The sequence below is a fragment of the Acipenser ruthenus genome, chromosome 4 (assembly GCF_902713425.1).
Source record: "Acipenser ruthenus chromosome 4, fAciRut3.2 maternal haplotype, whole genome shotgun sequence".
In the NCBI taxonomy this organism is placed as follows: domain Eukaryota; kingdom Metazoa; phylum Chordata; class Actinopteri; order Acipenseriformes; family Acipenseridae; genus Acipenser; species Acipenser ruthenus.
Window position 1 is genome coordinate 93678468 of NC_081192.1, and position 20721 is coordinate 93699188.

Below are 20721 nucleotides of genomic sequence, written 5' to 3' on the forward strand. Positions count from 1 at the left end.
AAAATGGCACAGCGTGCTTTTCAGAATAGCGAGGGACTAACTTTAGCAATGCCTGGGTTGATTATGTAAGCAGTTCTGTGCTGGCAAGAGTCCTTAAACCTTGGTCAATAAATGAATCATAAGGTTTTGCCAGTAAAATGTTCCGTCTGACAGAATAAGCAGCCTTTGGAGGCATTCACTGTGAAATATGTAAAGTTTAAAGTAATTGTGGCTGACCAGAATAGTTTCATAAACGGGCTTCAGTCCTAACCAATCAGCTGCTTCCTTCCCCTATTGACTCATGTGCTTTGACTTAAAAAAAAATGACCACTGGGAAGGTAAGCAAACTTAGAATTGAGTGTCCTACCAGATGTAGTGTTATGTAGTTCCTTTAAAACTGCCCATTTGCAAATGGAAGCGTGAACATGGGTCAGCTACAATTATTTTAACAACTGACATTCCACAGCTGCATTAGGAAACCTGAGTATCAGATCAATTAAATAAAATACATATTTGATATATGTGTGATTGCAGGGGTCTGAATTAAGACATTGCAAAATGCACCCAATAAAGTTAAAACAGAAATAAACAACCCAGGTAATGCTGAGGCTTGTAATTAGTATTGTTTTTCCCTTACAGAAAAAAATAGAAAAAATACGCTAATGACTGTTCCAATCTACTAATGTTCTACCTCATAACTAAAACGTTTTCCTTTTAAGCAAGAACTGTATTGTGAATACATTCCTACACTGTATATTGTTGGAAGAAATTTGCATACATGCATAGCAAATGCCCATCTATATCAAGGCGTAGCCACCTATGAGTCACGGGCCTCGGTTAAAATAATACTAATAATTATGTACTTATGCTCTCTTACACTTTATATGAGATGATGTTTAAATGGCAGAGCACTCAGTTTGGTGTGCTTCTGGGAATTCGTCATGTGGTTTGTAGATCACTGTTTTGCAGATCGTACTTCAGTTTATAAATAAGGAAAGTGAAACTAAAGCAGACTCGATATCCTGACGTGTGCATTGGGGAAGCAACGGCTAGCGCCACAGCCAAATACAAAGGTAAAAAAGTTTTATTTCTATTGCTTCCAAAGTCCTGTTGGTTTGTGTAGTACAGTAATTAGCGATACTGCTGAAACAGCAAAAGCATGCAGAGCGTACACGCCAAATTTAAGTGCTTAAGAATAGGGTGTGCTTACGTTTTCTATTTGATCGTTTATAGAGAAAGACGTGGCTTGTAACACTTTTTTTATTATCAATTTTTTTTTATTGTAGGATTCTTATTTTCGTACGTCACACTTCCCAAGGATTAGGACATGTTTTGAGATGGGAGAAAGAGGATTTTACTGGATAAGTCTGGGATGTTTACTGGTTATACAGAGACTGTCATATACACATTATAAATTAAATAAACACGTGCACTATCAAAGTTAAGTTTATTAATAATATAAAAACGTCATGTTAACCAAACGTGTGCAGAAATCTGCAGCAATTTTTAAAACAGGCACAACCGGTTTAGGCATAAAAAAAAAATGTTTTCGAACACAAAAGTAGCCTAACCCATGGCGAATGAGTTATATTCATGTGAACCCTTTTATGTTTACCTTTGTTGTGTCTTTGTTGAAACTAGATAGAATTGAAGTTGTGTAGGAGAATTACTGTAGTACTGGCAAGGTGTTGTTTAGTTACCCCGTGAGTTACTGCACATGCGTACTGTACAGTTGTGAGACAGTTCATAGAGCAGAGTAATCTTTTTGACAATTTGACTTACCTCTTTCTTAAATCTAATACATTATTGTAACATAATCATACCTGTAATATTCTAGTCAATTCACCTGTACCTCTTTGGGGCATAAACTTTAAGCAAGGTAAGGCAGATATTTCCAACGACATAAACCCATTTTTAAAGGTGTACTCCTTAGAAATAACTTAATTGCGAGTGGGAGCGGTTTTTATTATAGTTGTATTTTTACTTTCTAGTTTCTTGCCTTTCCTTGTATTTTATATTTTCTTACAGTTTGCCGTTTATATGTCGTTATTTCCTGAAGAAATTACAATTTACAATCTCTTTTATATAGTATAATTTGGACAGACGCCTTTACTTCATCAGTGTGGTCTTCGCAATGCAGGTTTTTGTCTAACCATTATTATTTCCTTTTATTTTTTAAGTGTACAAAAAAACAGCCTGGAAACGAGCAATAAAGTTATTATGTCATGACATGACACCACCGATCCATTTCGCACACTTTGAAAAGTTCAGCCCCACATTCCTTTCTATTAAATGAAAAGAACCCACAGTAATACAATAAAACAGCTACACAAAATGGGAAGCTGCTGTTCAGACCAACTTCCCCAGCGAGAAGAAACAAAAGAATTGTTGCATAAAACTGAAAATAAGCAAGATTACACCACCAAGGATGATATTGTGGAGACCCAACCAGAGGCACGAGGGAAATTCAAAGACACCGGAAGAATGCCTGTAAAGGAAGTTCCAAATGTATCTACTGGTGTTCATGACAAAAGGTAAATAAATAAGTAACATCTAAAAAATCTCAATTAAACTTTTTAACTCATGGTCGTTTTTACAACTGAACAATTAATTAATGTGAAATGTATTACATTGTATTGTTACAGTTTATCTATTTAATCTATCGTCAGTATAGAGAGAAATGTTAGAACATGACAGTATGGATCCATTTTTATTAAATGTATAGTTGGTTTATGATTATTATATTGTTTTGATACCACAAAGAAGCTGTAGCTGAATAACTTAAATCTGTCTTTTTTTTTTTTTTTTTACTGTTTTTAAATATCCATGTTTTGCAAGTTGTTCCTTGTAAAACAAAACAAAAGGAACTAAGGAAATAGTTGTCTTGTTGCAGTAGGGAAGTGTAAGGCCAGCGAACTGTGTTAATGAGCATTGTGGGATTGTAGTTTTTTAAAAAAAAAAACCTACACTACAGTTTAGTACGGTTTGTACTACAACTCCTAGAATACAAAGAGTATCACCAGTATTTCAATACAATACTCTTGCAACGTGCTGAATAAGTAATTCATTGTCAGACTCAAGACAAACCCATTGTTTTTCCCAGCCAGGAGAATAATCACGGAGTCACTCCAGTCGACAGGGTGGTAGAGGGTGGTGTAGTAAAGCCAGCATGCTCTGAAACTTGTGCTGAGGAGGCTGTTGCTGTGCACCAGGAGAGCGACTCTATCAGTCTACCAAAGTGGAAGACACTGGCAGCTGGCCCGGAGCACACAGCACATACAGCTTTTGCAGGAAGTGTTACTGAAGCCACAGTAACCCAGGAAGAACATGAGCAGCCAGCCAGCAATGCAGAGTAAGGTTTAACTATAAACAGTCTATTTTATAATTGGCTGGTTCCTTCACCTTCTGTAATAAAAAAGGGAGATATAGGGTAATGGAACTCGAGAGATTTCTTCACTTAGATTTCTCTACCAGTTTGCTGTTTCATTAGGATGTTAATTAGGATGCACGCTTCAAATTAAGATCACTAGATGATCATATACTAAATACATACATTGCAAAACAACAACCAAGGAACCAGCAATTTTACAGAAGCCCTATGACCACCTAATCTCATTCCACTTGTAATGTACTGATGTTTTATTCTTGGGTATACAGGTTTAAGTTTGTAGTGTAGTGGTATACTTGCTAGTGAGGTACTCACACTTGTATTTAATTGTATACATTTTTTACAGGACTAAATCTAGGGAATGTCCTGCCACTGAGGAAATCAATGATACTGCTTGCACTGATGATGTGCAGCAGACTATGAAAAATGGAATTGGAAGGTTAGTCAAGGATGCAGTGCAGGAAGACAAGAGAGGTTTAGCAACAGAGACAGCGGGTAAAGATAACAGCAGTTCGGCCATCAATTCTTATGACAAAGCTAAGAGACCAAGGCTTGCAGAGGAGTCGGTGACGAGTGAGAGGTATGTTGTAAATGTCTGGGCTTAACAAAATAACTACACACAATCCTACCCTCAAAACAATTTTTGGTTTTGCTGCTTTAAAATGTTGTTGTCCATCTTCACAGTATCCGCACCCCCTCCTCAAAGCTATAGAGAAACTCACTTCTAGAAACTTTTTGAGATTTGAAAACACATATGGTGGTGTATTAAACTGATTGTAGCAAACAAAATAATTCCATAAATTGTACCTTTTACCCATTTGTTATATAGTCCTCTAATGTATAAACATGTATTTATTTAAAAACTGCACATTTGAGACTTGTGTAGCTAATGGAAGTACGAAACAGGTCATATTTATGGCATTATTAGATAGGAATGGGAAGAACATAACAAATAAATTTAAAACATATTTGTCCCAGCTCTATATAGTAATTGTTTTCAGATTGTATTTCAGTTGTCTCACTCTGCTGTTGACTTGCAATGCAGGCAATCCAACTGAGCTTTATGCTCACGTAATTTGCTGCTGATATAAAAATATGTAAGGTCAGAGGGTTCCTTTTACCTGTAACACTGGAAGTCAGTACATGGCACAAATCAAGCACTGCCATTAGACATAAAGCACCACATAGTATAAAACAAAAAGTATGCAAAACAAAAAGATTTGCAGCAAAATATTTGGGGGCTTGTGAGAATGCATTTAGACTAACAGAAACCTTAGCATTATATATTTATTGAGCAAAAAGCACAACATTGTATCTGCCTTCATAGCAATAAGCTGTGTCTGTCTGTGCCATAGTGCCTGAAGTTTAAAACAATGAATGACATAAAACCAAGACCCATGGGTTTCAAGGAAGTAAGTACACCGTGTGGAAGTGTGGTTATCAACCCCTGTTTGTCTGGTTTGAAAAAACATGGGGACAGGTCTTCTTTTTTTTAAAAGACAATGCCAGCAGGGTTTATCAATATAGATACCATAGAAACACCATGTGCAATTTTAGTTTCTCTTCAGCCACAGGTCTAGTGTCTTACTCATTTCAAACTATACTTTATATTCCCAGCTGCTCGGAGGAAGAAAAAACTGCAGATACACAAGCGTTTGAAAGTCCAGATCAGGCGGACAGTGTTGTGGAGATAAATATAGTACAGTCTCTGGAAGACATTGGAGAGCATCTAACCGAGGGAGGCAAAAAAGCTGAAGTTGAGGAAAGTGCTGTTGACATGAAAGACACAGAAAGGACGCCCAGCATAGAGATGGAACTGGAGAGCCAAAGTGTAACCCAGGAAAAACCCAGTGCCCCAAAACCTCTGAAATCTTTGGATGAAGAACCCATGAGAGAAATGAGTGCTGCTGTCGAAGATGAGGATAACGCAAGGTACTGATCCCTTTATATATATGACATAATCTGTTTCATGTTTGAATAAGGCATTACAAAATTAATTAGTAGTGGACAAACTTTCAGCTAGTGAAACCAGTGTAATAATACATAAATACATATATCTCTGAGGAGAATGCTTTGTTACCAATTGGCTTAGACCACTGGGACACCATACTCTAGGCTGTTTTGATATGCCTTACTGATCTCTTCCCAGTGAAGCTGATCTGTATCGAGGTGCTGAAGAGATAGAACAGGATCAGCTGGAAAAAAATGGAGCAAAATGTGTTGATGATTTGATGGGTGAGTGCTTCTTTAGCATTTTAATTTCAAAATGTAACTTAGTCATAGCTCAATGCTTATTTCTCTTGCTTCCGTGATCCAATGTGATATTTGATCACTGATGCAAAGCTAATCAATATAAATTTATATATTTTGAAGAAACCGTGTTATTTTTAAATTGCAGCTCAATTTCAGTTTTGTTCTTTTTTCAGTTCCACACGATAAGTGCAGCATCTGTCCAGAAGTGGACATGTTAACGTACAGTAAAAATGAGTGGAGAGGAAACACAGCCAAAAGTGCACTGATTAAAAAGGTGAGCCAGTCAGAACTGGTAGATATAGTGTAGGGACCAATTGGCAAAGCTACATTGGGATGCAATATACACTAATTCCACAAGAGTTACAAGAACTTTGTAGGTGTCTTGCATTTTGGTTATACTATGCTGTAGCAATATCCAGTTAACTAAGATATGGTAAATGCAAGGCTGACGGATAATAAGACTTTCTAATAGGATTAGCTGAAAAGTGTATTAAAAATATACAGGCTTTGAAGATCACGAATATATCTCTTCATCAGGTGAGAATTGGAAGCTATTTGAAACTGATGATTGGCAAGTGGAAATATCTGAGTTTGATTAAACATGCTAAGACTAGCAAATGTTCATTATTTTTATTCCTGCAGAAGGTCTGTACCCATTTGTAAAGACAATCCATAACTCATCTGCTTTACTGACAGACCCTCAAAGAAGCATTATATTTGTCAGGCATTTACACTATTTATATAGTATCAACATCAGTGTTATTTGGCTTGTGTGCACTTTACCAAGCCTGGAATTGGTCTGGGGGACTCATTCAAAAGCAGCTGATGTATTTTCCCTGATGAGTCACTAAACTATTGGATAATTGTTTTGGTACACTGTGTTTGTATAATTAACTGTATAGTGAACAGCTTATTTCATATTGATCTATTTTAAGATTATATTTTGTCAGTGATCAAAAAGTCCTAAATGTCCAAATAAAAAACGACAGTTTCCTTGACTTATCTTTAGGGATATGAAGAAGTTTATACAAATTTCAGTGGGCTTCGGAGAGTGCGAGGAGATAATTACTGTGCGATGCGGGCAACACTTTTCCAGGCATTGGTACAGAGTAATGAAGCACCGGCCTGGCTTCAGAGAGAAGACTTTATCCAGGTACGAGCCAGTATACATACTGCATGGGTTGTACCTCAAATCAAACTTCATTTTTTTGTTGTGTAGGGATTACTGAAACTACTTTAACATGATTTTTACCTAGTGGCTGTTACTGATATCCATATCCCTGCCAATATAAATCACTTTGAAGATAAACCTGCTAGCTGCTCTAGCAACACTTGAAAAAAGGAGAATGTATGCATAACTTTTTATTGAGTTACTATCTGTCACTGCCCTTGCATACCAAAGTGGGTCTGAATCAGACAATATCCTTGTTCTGTAAAAATATCCTTCCATGCCTACAGACTGCCAGGATGTGGTATCCTGCGTCAGCATTGCCTGTTAGGACGGCCCCTCACATTGTATAACACTCAGACTGTGGCTTTGGGGAGATCAGGCAGGGAAATCAGTGCAGCATGTTCTGTGTGTTGATTGTACAGTATTTGCTGTTCTGAATGTGTGACAGGTTTCACTCCTGTCCCGCAGGAGGTGCTGCCCAAACTTTATCACACTTTCGCTGGTCTTTTGGATGGAAATGTATCCAGCTGTACTTAGTATTCTGTGGATCAATATAGATAGTGGCCAATGAATGTAAAGCAGCACAAGTTTATTGATGACATTTGTACAACTTTTCTTCCTGCCTTGTCAGCTGCCTGAAAAGTTAGCCTCCTGTTATGACTGGATAAAGCAGTGGAGGTTTACACAGGAGAATGAAAATGGACGTTTGGTGGAATTGTTAAGAGGACATATGCAGCTTCTAAAGAGAAAGGTAAGAAAGTGTTCTTAATGTTTCTAAGATGGTGCTTTTTTATGTAGGCTAATATAGTTTCAAGATGGATATTTCTGAGGAAATAAAAATACCTCTGTTTCAGCTTTCAGTAGCACAGGGTATACATCTTTAGGATTCTGGCCATGTAAAATTTGTTTTCTTGTTTGTTGTGATGAAAGTCGTTTTTTATATGGTTTGACCCTTTGCGGTCCATTGTCGGACCTGGTCCGACATTGCAATTATTCCTATCAGGTCCATTGTCGGACCCTGTCCGACATCATTTTAAAAACGCAAAAAACTGGTTTCTATTCGTTTTTTCAGCGGAAAAAGCCGAGAAAACCATTCTATTGCCGAGTGGGAGCGACAGGAGCCGAGACAAGCCGAAAAAAAAAAAAAAAAAAGGCGTATCTCATGAATAAGCATACATGCCCCTGGCATTACAGTAGGGGCGGGTATAAGGACACAAGCTATGTCATACCACACCAGCGCACAGAGGCTATTACAGACATTTGCAGAGCTTTTTTGAGATGTTATAGTAATAAAATAATGACTTGGATTGCATTATTGAGTAGTTTGGTGATAAAACGAGTAATCAGGAGATTATCGATCGGTATGTACCACTATTATTATTATTATTATTATTATTATTATTATTTATTTATTAGCATCTGTGAAAGCGATAGCGAACGAAAGGGTGGGGCGGGGCTGGAGATGCCTAGTGAGTGCTTTGTTGATATGCAGGGCCTTTTAAACCCGTTTGACTGTGGAAAAAAAAAAACTTTTAAACAGCGCTTCTAAAATTAATTGCGCGTGTGAAAGTAAATTGGACCTGACGCGCACTTAATAAATGGACTGCAAAGGGTTGATAGTCATTTTGAGTGCTGTTGTTCTGTTGGGTTATTGTAGTCACAAGAGTGTGGCAATGTGAGTGTAAGACACTATAAAATCTTATAGGAATACAGCATCAAAACGTTTTTTATAAATCATGTGCATATCAGATTTGTTGTATTGCAGAAATTTACCATGTAAAGTAATTCCCCCCCCCCCCCCCCCCCCCCCCCAAAAAAAAATATATGTTGTCTGTATTGACATTTGCTGTAGGTGTCTCCATTTCTTTGTCATTTTAATTTTGTTATATCATTTTAAAATTAAACTCAGGGCTCAGAAAATCATAGGACCTGTGAGGTTTTGATCTGTGTTGTAAAAAAACACCTGTACTCAGAACTATGAAATGGAGCGCTCTGATTGGTTAGATTAGCTAGTGATGATAATTTATAATATGCATTACAAATACCCAAACATTATCACAAAACGTTGAATGGTAGGCCTACTGTATTTAAAACCCCCAGATTTTCACTGACAGCTCCTTCATGTTTTCTTATTTTTCCTTGGTAAAGTGGTTGGCTGTGGTGGAATCCTCCAGTGCAGAAGAGAGACAAGCCGTGTGTGATGAGATCTTCAGGAATGAAGAGGAGGAGTACAGTTTGCTGGAGGCTGTGAAATTGCTGATGTTGAATACTGCTATTGAACTGTACAATGACATGCAGCAGGAGAAGGACGTGCCCATTTTCTGCTGGCTCTTGTTTGCTCGGGACAGTTCTGATACCCCCTGCACATTCCTCAGCAACCACCTCAATCAAGTGGGCTTCAGCGGCGGTCTCGAGCAGGTCAGTCAGGCTGCAATCTGACTTTAATGTTACTTCTCTGCCTCCTTCTTCATCTGCAGTAATAGTAGCACCTTGAGCTCCTGGGGTATATGTCTTTACATATTTGCGATGTTAAAAATATCATTTCCAATGTTTCTTATAAAAATGGTGAAACAAACATTTTTTGATTAACTTCACAATTTATTGTAATTTACAACCTCTTACTGCTGCAAGAGCATACCTATTTGAGAAATACAGGCAAACTTTGCCTTCTGTACAAGTAAAGTGGGCAGAAGTCTAAAATGTTGTAAACAAACCCTTTTTTCATCATTTAAAAAATGTGATTGAGCCAAAAAAAATTAGCTTGATCAAAAAAATGCAATAAAAAATAAAGAAATCTCTCTCTCTCTCTCATATACTGTATATAGTATACTAATTACATGTGTTGACTGGTACAGCTTTACTAATGCAAAAATAAATAAATAAACTAAACAACAACAACAGAAAAAGCCATTTCAATTGGCACAGATTTGATATACAAAAGTAAAGCAGTTCAGGGCAATCAGACCCACCACCTGCTGCCCTGATCTAATCACAGAATGCTGTTTCTCTTACAGGTCGAGATGTTCCTCCTGGGCTACGCACTGGAACTGACAATTAATGTGTACAGGCTTTACAAATTTGAAACTGATGAGTTTCTCACATTTTACCCTGATGATCACAAGGAAGATTGGCCAGCTGTGTCTCTCATCACAGAGGATGACAGACACTACAATGTCCCGGTCCAAAAGCAAAACACAACACAGTTATAGGCAGCTCTCTGGGCCTTTGCTACTTTGTTGCACTTTTCACCTACTAATGAAGGGGCAGTGAATATAGCATGGCTTGAGCTGCATTGTATTTTGTAATCCTAAAAAGCAGACAAGGTGGGTGTATTGAAGCAGGATTCAAAAAAAGATTTGGAACTTAACTAAATAAGTTCTCAATTGCAGAATCTGATAGAACAATGTAAAGTATTGCAGAACTACTTATTTATTTTGAAATAAATCGCAAGACTGCTCTTAAGATTCTGTATGTTAAGGTGGATGGGTCTGCATTTACTCTAAATGATTCGGTGACAATAAAATCATTTTTAACATCAAAATTCTTGACTTGGTGCTTTAACGTCCCACGCAGGGATATAATGGAGGCACCTGCATTTGTAGTTAGAAAACATTGTAATTAGAAAGCACCAGTTATTGAGCATATCAAAATATGGGGATTCAAGGAGGCACCTGGTTATATATTGGGAATCCCTTTTCTAGTTTTTCGGTGCGCATTTCTATTTATTAAAATGCTATTCTGTACCAACTGTGGATGTAGGTCATGGTGATCAACTTTTTCATGATACCGAAAACCGTAATTTTATATTTAGTCACAGTGTGGATTATGTATGTTGCTGACATTTTTGTTTTGGAATTTCACTACATTGTAAGCCCCTTATCTATAGCTTTCCATTTTGACCAGTGGCATCTTAAGACCCATTCTGTAAAACAGAATGGGTCTGTTGGTTACTTAATGAATATTGCTACTAATAAATTAGATTTTTTTAAAATAAATGTACATTTGTGGTTCTGTTTTATGTACAAGGTAAAAGGAGGTTTATAGGCAGCTACTTAATTCATCTGACAAAGATTAACTAAGGACAATTAAATGCAGCCATGGTCTCCATGCTTACTAAACTGTGGATACATTTAGCAGCTTTATGGTCCTGAAATCATAAAGCATTAGTTAATGACCACCACTGTAAACTACATATAAGCTGGTACCCAGGTTAGTTTAGGGATTGACCTAAATAATAATAAACAGCACCTGCTTTATTTCCCTGGCCACCATTACAATTTTGTGCAGTCAGAACTATAAAAGAAAAGGTATTGCTGCATAATTTACTTACTTTAATATTATGAAATCTTAAATAGAATATATACTATAATGATTTAAATTGGCAATTAAATGTGAGCTGACCACTGGATTTCATTATGTATTGTGCAAAAACAATACATGTACCAAACAGTTTTGAGCATAAAGGTCATTTTGAATGAATAAATGTATGTTACACAGAGGACAATATACAGTACATCACGTTATTCACAGTGAAGCATAATTTCAACCCTAGATAAATATCTTTTAAATGTTAATCTCATATTACATGTTTAATCGTATTATAGCAAGTATAAACTTTACAGCTTCCTTTCAGGTTACATTTAGACCTATAGTTAGAACACCAACTTGCACTTTATACACATCTTGGCATTGGGGCTTAACATATATTAGTCCTGCTGAAGACCTCATTAAATAGCACTCAACATAACACACACTATTGTAAGACAATTTACTGCAACACCAATTAAGCATGCTGAGCCAAAAACAAGGTACTTCTTTTATTTAAATAGAGATATCAGGCACAGAACATAAAAGTAGATTATTATTAGAGCTTGGGAGGTGTATCTTGTCTTCTTTGTTGTCAGGGTTAGGATAGATTAATAGCCTTTATAATTTGAATTTCCATGTGCACCTCAGATGCATGGTGAAATGAGAGGCAGTTCAAGAAAGTGCCAAATCATGCTTTGTGAGATTTTTCCAGGCTTGTGACAGAGCCCTGCGCAGGAATATTTTATTAATCTCACTCCCACCTTTTTTTCTTTTTTTTTTTATCCCACTCCCACCAACAAAAACCTTAAATCCCACACGAGCTAGATTTAAAAACATGCCGATTCTGAGCCCAAATGCAAATATCTTCCCCATGTTACTTTATATATATATATATATATATATATATATATATATATATATATATATATATATATTAAAAAAAACAGCAATACATATTGGTTGGTTATTTATTCATTTATTTTCAGCAGTTTAACAAAAGAGGATGAAGGCAGAATTTGTATATTTTATCAAGCAGGCACTAAAAGTAAAACAAATCTTGTTTAAACCATGTAACAAATGCTTTGCTACTGTAAAAGACATCATCACTGTGTGTAAGAGCGTGAACTGTTTACTCAAAACAAAGAAACAATTTAGACAGCCAGTAAACATAGCCTACTCAATCAGCAAAACAGCTGCACAATACTTACAAATTTTTTAACAAATGTCTCACTTGCCATGCTTCTTCGACTCTTCTTTAAATAAAACTTCTACATCCTCAGGTTTTAGATCAGTCATTTTTCAAAAACACTGACAGCAAGCTGATGCAGCACTGACTCTGCGTACGCAACGTCAAAGAACGACGAGACCCAGATTCAGAGTGCGGGAGCTAAATACTTCTACAAAAGAATTAGGAATTTTCAGATTTTTAGTCTGTTCCTGCAAATTACTGCAGTCTGAAATGTGTGCCCACCCAGTCCCGCCCACAACAAAGTACATTCTTCCCGCTCCTGCTATCATGTCCGTTGGATCCATGGGAACCCAGTCCTGCTGCAGGGCTCTAGCTTGTGACCTCAGCTCAGACACAGAAATCATAAGACAATGCTGGCTTACAATTTACAATGTTAAGTAGCATACTGTTACTAAAACATGCCACAAGATTTAACATAGGTACATAGTAAATGTGCATTGTGGGACTTCACCAAAATTATGCACCTACATTTTAGGGTTAATATAGTTTCTTTTAAGCCTATTTCTGCTGCCAATGCATGGTGGTGACTAAAATAACTTAAATACTTGCAATGCCTCAGGTTAACAGCATCATAAAAGTAGTTTTGCAATCCGAGTCATGTAAATATGAAAATTAGTCACCATGCTAAATCCAGGATAGTAACCATAAACCTTTACTGATGACCATTAAAATCAGACAAACTTCTTAAAACAGACCAACGTTTTATTTATGCAGTCAGTACAATTACAGTTCTGAGCGACAACTTGCGGTATCAAATAATAAATAATTGTACTGGAGTTTGACATTTCTCCAGAAGCACATCAAGACAAAACAGCCTCAATGGACAATGGCTTGTGTGCTATTATTCCTCGGATTCACCAGGGGTGCGGATATCATCAATTTTCAGAATCATCTTTACCACCTGAGTTGCCAGGGAAATCTGCTGCTTCTTACAGATTAGAGTTTCAATCACATGTTGATGTTTCATATCTGGGGGGGAAAAATAAAAATACAATTAAAAATAAGGGGAGATACTATACTTACAGAACTATCCAGAAAAGGTCACACATGTGAATTTATATAGCAATGCCACCAAATACCATGTGTACGGTTCATTAGTCACAAATTAGAATTAAGCCATATTATAGTTGTACTTTTGGGGGTTTAAAAGCACACACAAATGAACATGCATACAAATACAACTTTTAAAACAGATTAAGAACATTTATAAAGCCGTAATAAATATCAAGGTGTACCATTTGTGCCGTTGTGCAAGCAGTCAATGCCAAGTGCAGCATTGTCTTCTTTCACCTGCCTGGCTCTAACTTCAGTCATCGTTTGGATGGGATTCAAGCCACTGTTCTCAGCTAGTGCCATTGGAATGACTTCTAAAGCATCAGCAAAAGCTCTCATGGCATACTGCTCTAAAGAAGGACACTGAGGGGGGAAAAAAATTAAATGCTTATAACCTCTTACAATAAACAATTATATACAGGAGGATAATATCTTGGTCTTCTACCTAAGTAATCTACAATAAATACCATTTAACTCTGCAGACTGAAAATGCTACCCTTTTGAGGTCTGACTGACTAGGGTTCTATAAGGGCAAATATCCACCTAAAGTATACAGTATTGTACCTCTCCAAGCAGCTGACAGTCTGAAGATTGTTTTCTTCATAATGTTTTCACTCTGATGAAATATACCCTATAAATTACCTAGTTTGAATGTTAGTTTCAAAACTCACTCAGTTTCCTTAGAAATGTCCTCAAAATGTAATTTAGTAATCTTACCTAAAATGTTTATGAATATTTCACTACTATTAATATTTTGTTAATTTCCTTTTCGGTTCATGAACATTTGACAATTTAGTAGGATTTCAGGTTAGCTTTGTAAATCACCGAAGCGAAAGAAAACCAAAAACTTTGCTAAAAATCTAAAGTGTTAGACCAAGTTGTGCACGATCATTTTTTTCCCTTGTATAAATGTAGAATTAGTTTCCAAACAATTCAAATACACAGTTTTGTTCTATAGTGAAAGAAAAAAAAAAAAGTTATTTTTAGAAGTCCCCTAGCTTTACCTTGTCTGCAGCCTGGTTAACTGCTAAAGCACAGGAGATCTCAGAAGCACCGCCTCCATACACAATGCGGTTATCACGGACCAAGTTGCGGATTACACACAAAGCATCATGAAGCGCTCGCTTTGTTTCTTCAATAATCTGGGCAGAGAAATGCAAATGTTTTAAAATAAATAGATTATTCATCCATCTATTGAAACACTCAATGGTGCTGAACTTAGAAATACTAATGTTTAGAACATTCAAATGTTGAAAAAGATTGTCCAAAACATTTGTCATTGGTTACGAATAAATACCCTTTAGATGAAACATTTCAGGAGACATGCAATTGGAAGTAGACCACCATGGATAGCCAGGAAAGCAGCAATCTGACAAATCTGCAACGTGTTTAACGGTTTACAAGGGAATAAACCGATTAAAACAAAAACCTCTTACCATTTTGTTTCCTCCCCTGATAAAGATAGTTACAGCTCTTGAGTTCTTGCACTCCTCAATGACAAGCATTCTATCTTTTGTTGTACCAAAAGTGATCTCCTTGACAATTCCAGCAATACCAAGCTTCTCGGGCGTGAGTTCACTGAATCGTGGAACAATGCGTCCACCAGTTGCAATAGCAATGAGCTAATGGACAAAAAAAAAGAAATGTTTAGACCCACTTGACAAATATCACTTTTTTCGTCAAAAGTGGACCACAGTAGTTATTTGCAGTGATTGGTTTGTTTACCATTTGCATAATGCAATGTATTTATTTTGGCATCCTGTATGGCAACGTGTACAAAGCATTCACAACCAAATCCAGGATGCAGTGCTTTTTCAAGCAAATGTGCATAAACTTTGTAATACCCATAAATCAGGATTTACAATCTAGGCTAAACTCTGTTCTGCAAAGCTCAAAGCTATTACTAAAATGTCTAGTTTAAAATCAGGTATATATGGCTTGGTAGCAAGAAATTCTTATTTTATGCAAGAACATTTTTTCAGCCTTTGATTTTAGCTGGAGTATTCTATTCTACTCACCTCAATTTCAGGCCCACCAACCCAACGGATCGCAGGTAGGTTATTCTGTAGCAGTAGATGATTTGCTTCATCATCAAAGCCCCACTGACAAATTGCTAGGTTAGCCCCATTATCTTTAATCTGTAAGCAAAAGGTCAAATATTAAATACAAAATCCAACCAAATAGTTTGCAAACATGAAATAAATTAGACATATGTATCATTGATATGCCGAGGTTAAAAACAATGTGGCAGTTAAAGTTAATTTCCTGTGAACATAACGTGTAATCTGACTAACAAGAGACAGCTTGAAAAGACACTGGGCTCTACTCATCAATATGTCAGTCCCAAAATTTCTTAAATGATGTTTTACAGCTGTTTTCTTAAAGTTTGTGATACAAACTGTTCTTTCCTTCTTCCAACAGCAGTAGCATGTCATTTAGGAACAACAAAATACAAAGGTTTTCAAAATTAATTGGTAGTTCATCATAGCATTGATGATTGAACTTGACCCAAGGAATCACAGCATACTTGTGTATGAAGCCATTATCTGGTGTTCGGTCATCCAGAAATCAAAGCCACCATTAACTGAAACAGCTTTCTAATGTGAAACAAATACTAAATAAACTTACACATTATGAAGGCACATTTGTCCTGTCAATTATACTTTTTTTGCCAGCATTTATATAAAAATAAAAAATAAAAATGCACTGCTTTCTAATTTGTGCCCATTCTACTGCATGTGTTCACTGAACTTCAGGGGGAAAATAAATCTGGCTCAGCATAAAAGTAGCACACTGCATTGAATATTCCCAACTGTTTGAATAACTAAAAAACAAAACATAAAAACCAGTTTTAGTACTTTATTTTCAAGATGTGCTATACAGTGCTGCAAGGGGTATAGGAATATACCATTACTTCAATACGTTTTTGGAGAGGTTAGCTGCATATAGTAACAGAAGTTAATGTGAAACAAAAAGGCTGTATTTGTTGCTTGACTTGTGCACTGTACTGTAGTGTGAATGATCCGATTTCAGCTCTATTTTATTATATGGGTTTATTCAGCCAAGTTTAATATCTCACGACTGACAAAAGGAAATTGTATTAATACTATTTCTGAAAATAACGTGTAGTCTTTTCTTGATGCTGTCGTATTTAACCAAAATGCTATAATTCCTATCGACTGTGTGCCACCAATCCCGTTTAACTTACACATCACACCCCACCAGAAGTGGCAAGTAACATCCTGTACACTCTACAAACAATCTTTAATTATTCAAATTGCTTCCCACCCACCTCGTCTTCTGGATTTTTTATATGTACATCGAGCGAAGCTGGCGATCAGCGAGTGCAATACATTGCGTTAGAAATTAATTTCCTACATGAGGTTACGGTTACAGGCACCAGCACGTATTTACATTTAATGGATCCGAAGATGACCCAAGCCCCAGTGCATTATTTGTCAGGTTTTGTCAAACAAAACTCTTAAGCCTGCAAAACTGAGATGCCATTTATCTACAAAGCATTCAGAATGTGAAAAACAAAAAAAAATATTTAAAATCAAAAAGAAACAGGAGCTTTGCCATCAGCAACTTTCAATGTGCAAAATGACAAAATTCCTTGCTGACCTGGTACTGAAGATTCAAGCCCAGGCAACATATCAAGTTATGTACGATTATAAATACTTTACTTTCTGCATGTACTTATACATAGACAAATTAGTTTCAAAATGCTGCTGTGAAAAAATGCATGGCAAGTGATCTGTGGGAAAAATCCAAACACCAAGGTGGTCCTACATTGGAAAAAGTTGGGAACCACTGACTTAGGGTCACAAGTCAAAGTGCAGGGCAACGTTAGATTTTGCCTGAGGACTTTATCGAAAAATATGAAGTTTTCAGCCTAAATTGTTTGAGCAAATTAACAGAAGACAACAATCTAAATAATGATTTGGCCCCACGATACTGACCTGATGAATCATTTCTTCAAATTTATCCTTCTCATACTTCTGCAGGGCTTTGTATTCTTCAACACATGTCACATCAAGCTTATGCTTAGTTTTGGGCTTGGGTGGTTCAAATGGGCAGGTAAGAATTGCAATTTTTGCATCTTTCAAAACCTAGGATGTAGAGAGGGAAAATTAAAAGCAATACAAGAAAGTAAAACATGATCTCTATAAAAGGGAAGCAACTTGTAACCTTGGGCATCTGTGGATGGCTGAATTCTTTGTCCACAATCACTCCTTTTATAAGTTGTGTGTCTTCCATTTTTCCACCAACTTTCCCCTCCATTTTGATCAGCTCAAAGTCAACATCTTTACGATCCATATCTGCGACTGTAAGGATGGCATTTACAGCAATTTCTGCCATCTGCCTATGGCAACGATTGATACTGAAAACAATGAGGGAATGATTAAAGAAAGTCTAATAAGCCTCATCAGTTTAAAAAATTAAGTAGCACCTGGTTTTTTTTGTCACAAAAAAGTTGTAAACAAATGATTGTGTGATGGAATTACTTGGACAAACAGCAGATTGGTACCAATAAAACACACACATTAGAATCTTCATAGTACTTACACTTTGGAGCCCAGTGTTGTCATAGCAGTCTGAATGAGAGGCTCTGTGTTTTTGGGATCAACTGGGAAGCTGTCACTGATCTTATCAAGCTGGTTAATAGCAATGCGAGCAGCCTGGTCATAACCATCTGCTACCCTGATGGGATGAATACCACGGTCCAGCAACTGCTCAGCTTGTTCCAAGAGTGCACCAGCAAGAACTGGAAAAACAATAAAACACATTTCTCTCTTTAATGCGTTCTCTGTAGGTATGGACAAATGCAGGGTTCTAATGAGTTTCAAGCCCTGAGAATGTATTTCTAGGTATATCATTATGAAATTAAAAAACATACATTAATTACAACACAAGTACTTCTACTGGTCTCCTTACCTACAACACCAGTGGTTCCATCCCCAATCTCATCATCTTGGGACTTGGACAGCTCAACCATTAGTTTTGCTATCTGGTGTTCCACATCCATCATGCTCAGAATGGTGGCACCATCATTGGTTACAGTCACTTCACCATCCCTGTCAACCATCATCTTATCAAGTCCTGAAACAGTAATATGTAATCAATATTTTGCCACTTTTCAAACGGTCTTCACAATTCTTGCACAAGGACAAACAGACTCTTACCATTAGGCCCCAACGATGTACTCAGCGTATTAGCAACTGCCTTGGCTGCCATAATATGTGACTGAAAATAAAATTGACAAGTTAGCTATATTTATTAGCCTGCATGGATAGAACAAATGCACAGTATAACTGAAATGCTAAAACTCACTTTAAAAAAAAAAAAAAAAAGAACTTCAACTCTGATGTCCAAATAGAATATATTTTAGCTACCTTCAGCATCGGTTGCCACACATGCACTTAATAAATCATATTGTACTACTAATTAGGCTTCAAAAGACCACTTGATAATCAATGCAAGACAATTATTGTAGTAGTTACTGGTAATTCTGGGGTGGATGACAAGTATAGTAGAGTTGTGACAACAAGTAGTCAGTCAGTTTACTGTACAGGCCAGGACGCAGAGCCACCATTGTGGCAGTTTGAGCACATGGGTTAACAGGCAACAGCGCAGTATACATTAAAACTCCATATTTGGTGTGAAAACACATTTCCAAAATGCACTTCATCCTGATACATCCTAAACTTAATAACGTGCAGAAATTAAGGTTCGAACATTTTTTTTTGTTATTCTCAAAAGAAAGGAAGCTACTATTGTGATACTGCGTATAATCTCTCTCTTGTCTTTTCGCAGATTATTCAATTAACTTGATCTATTTCGCATCTTTCATCTATGCCATAAAATATACCTTATTATACCAAGTATATAATAATAATAATGTAATTGTATTTAAATAATAATGTGATATCTTGTAATAACTGTAATTCGCCCTGGATAAGGGCGTCTGCTAAGAAATAATAATAATAATAATAATAATAATAATAAGAAGAATGTATTTCAGTGTTAACCGTGTCTGAGAAGTATCAACTTCATTAATGCATATTATAAATCTGATGCCAGCAGGCTAACAAGAAAACTCATTCTCATTGTATTTCATCTGCCGTACCTTCAGTGCGTCCAGGCCCGACAGTCGAGACTTCTTATCCTGGTCCTTGATGATAATGAAAGGCCGGCCATACTCGTCAAAGGCGAGTGTCCCCAAATTAGACATATTGAACGCGGATCTACTTCACTTTATTTTTATTTTTTAAACCAATGCAGTTGACTGTTAACCTCCCCGTTACTATGCACTCTCTTCAGCCAACTCGCCGCGCTGAACCACCGGCACTTTCTGGAACAGTCTTTGGGCAGGGCGGCCATGCCAATCACATTTAAGGGGGTGGTACACTCTTTAAAAGTTGTTTAACTGCATTATACATTGATATAATCGATCCTTCGTTGACACGGTCGCGGTATGAATAAACAAATTGTACAGCCACTGAATTGTTTAATAAAATAAAATTAAGGTTTTCTTATTTTAGAGAATTGTGCAATATGAAATGGTTTGATCCCCTATCGCGGGGAGTGGCGAATGGCCTGTCTGTCACTGAGATTTTGTGTTCCTGGTCCGTGTATATTGTGCTCGTGTAAAATGGGAAATTGACTTTTTTTTTTTACTTTTTTTGTTTTTCGTGTTGTGCTTTTAAATATGAAATGATAACAACAAGAAATGAGGCTGTGTGGTCCAGTGGTTAAAGAAAAGGGCTTGTAACCAGGAGGTCCCCGGTTCAAATCCCACCTCAGCCACTGACTCGTGTGACCCTGAGCAAGTCACTTAACCTCCTTGTGCTCCGTCTTTCGGGTGAGATGTAATTGTAAGTGACTCTGCAGCTGATGCATAGTTCACACCCTAGTCTCTGTAAGTCGCCTTGGATAAAGGCGTCTGCTAAATAAACAAATAATAATAACAACAACAACAAAAAGAAACCCGATTCGGGCTCGTCTGATCATTTCAGATAATGATATTGCTTAATGATATTGTTACTATAAGACATACTGTTATAAATAATGTTTATAAAATAATGAGTTCATTTAAATGCGATACAGTTAACCAAAAAAAAAAAAAAAAAAAGAAAAATGTTGGCATGTCAGAACTCAAGCGCTAAACAAGGGCATTCTGAACCCCCCATGAATGTCAATTAAAACAAAATAAGTCTAATTACCACACTAGGGGGTACCAAGCCAGACTATGATATTGTCAGCTGTCTAATTTGGTATCATGTGTTTCTCAATGTATATATACCCAATATCAACCTT

General features: G+C 36.7%; 2 protein-coding genes across 2 annotated transcripts; one reads left to right on the plus strand and one right to left on the minus strand.

Moving 5' to 3' along the window:
* The first annotated feature begins 791 nt into the window (after nucleotides 1-791).
* On the plus strand, nucleotides 792-10332 carry LOC117399757 (ubiquitin thioesterase otulin-like). Its single transcript, XM_033999126.3, has 11 exons — nucleotides 792-1052; nucleotides 2160-2513; nucleotides 3083-3331; nucleotides 3714-3947; nucleotides 4985-5299; nucleotides 5517-5602; nucleotides 5794-5894; nucleotides 6630-6773; nucleotides 7423-7542; nucleotides 8940-9209; nucleotides 9806-10332. Exons 2-11 carry the CDS (start codon nucleotides 2272-2274, stop codon nucleotides 9998-10000), a joined length of 1956 nt encoding a protein of 651 aa, XP_033855017.3. The 5' UTR covers nucleotides 792-1052; nucleotides 2160-2271; the 3' UTR covers nucleotides 10001-10332.
* Nucleotides 10333-13029: 2697 nt separating this feature from the next.
* LOC117400724 (T-complex protein 1 subunit epsilon) lies at nucleotides 13030-19767 on the minus strand. Its single transcript, XM_034001025.3, has 11 exons — nucleotides 19532-19767; nucleotides 18588-18648; nucleotides 18340-18504; nucleotides 17971-18169; nucleotides 17593-17785; nucleotides 17364-17513; nucleotides 15420-15539; nucleotides 14838-15023; nucleotides 14406-14543; nucleotides 13584-13764; nucleotides 13030-13317 (listed from the first exon to the last, which is right to left on the minus strand). Exons 1-11 carry the CDS (start codon nucleotides 19634-19636, stop codon nucleotides 13190-13192), a joined length of 1626 nt encoding a protein of 541 aa, XP_033856916.1. The 5' UTR covers nucleotides 19637-19767; the 3' UTR covers nucleotides 13030-13189.
* Between the last annotated feature and the right edge of the window lie 954 nt (nucleotides 19768-20721).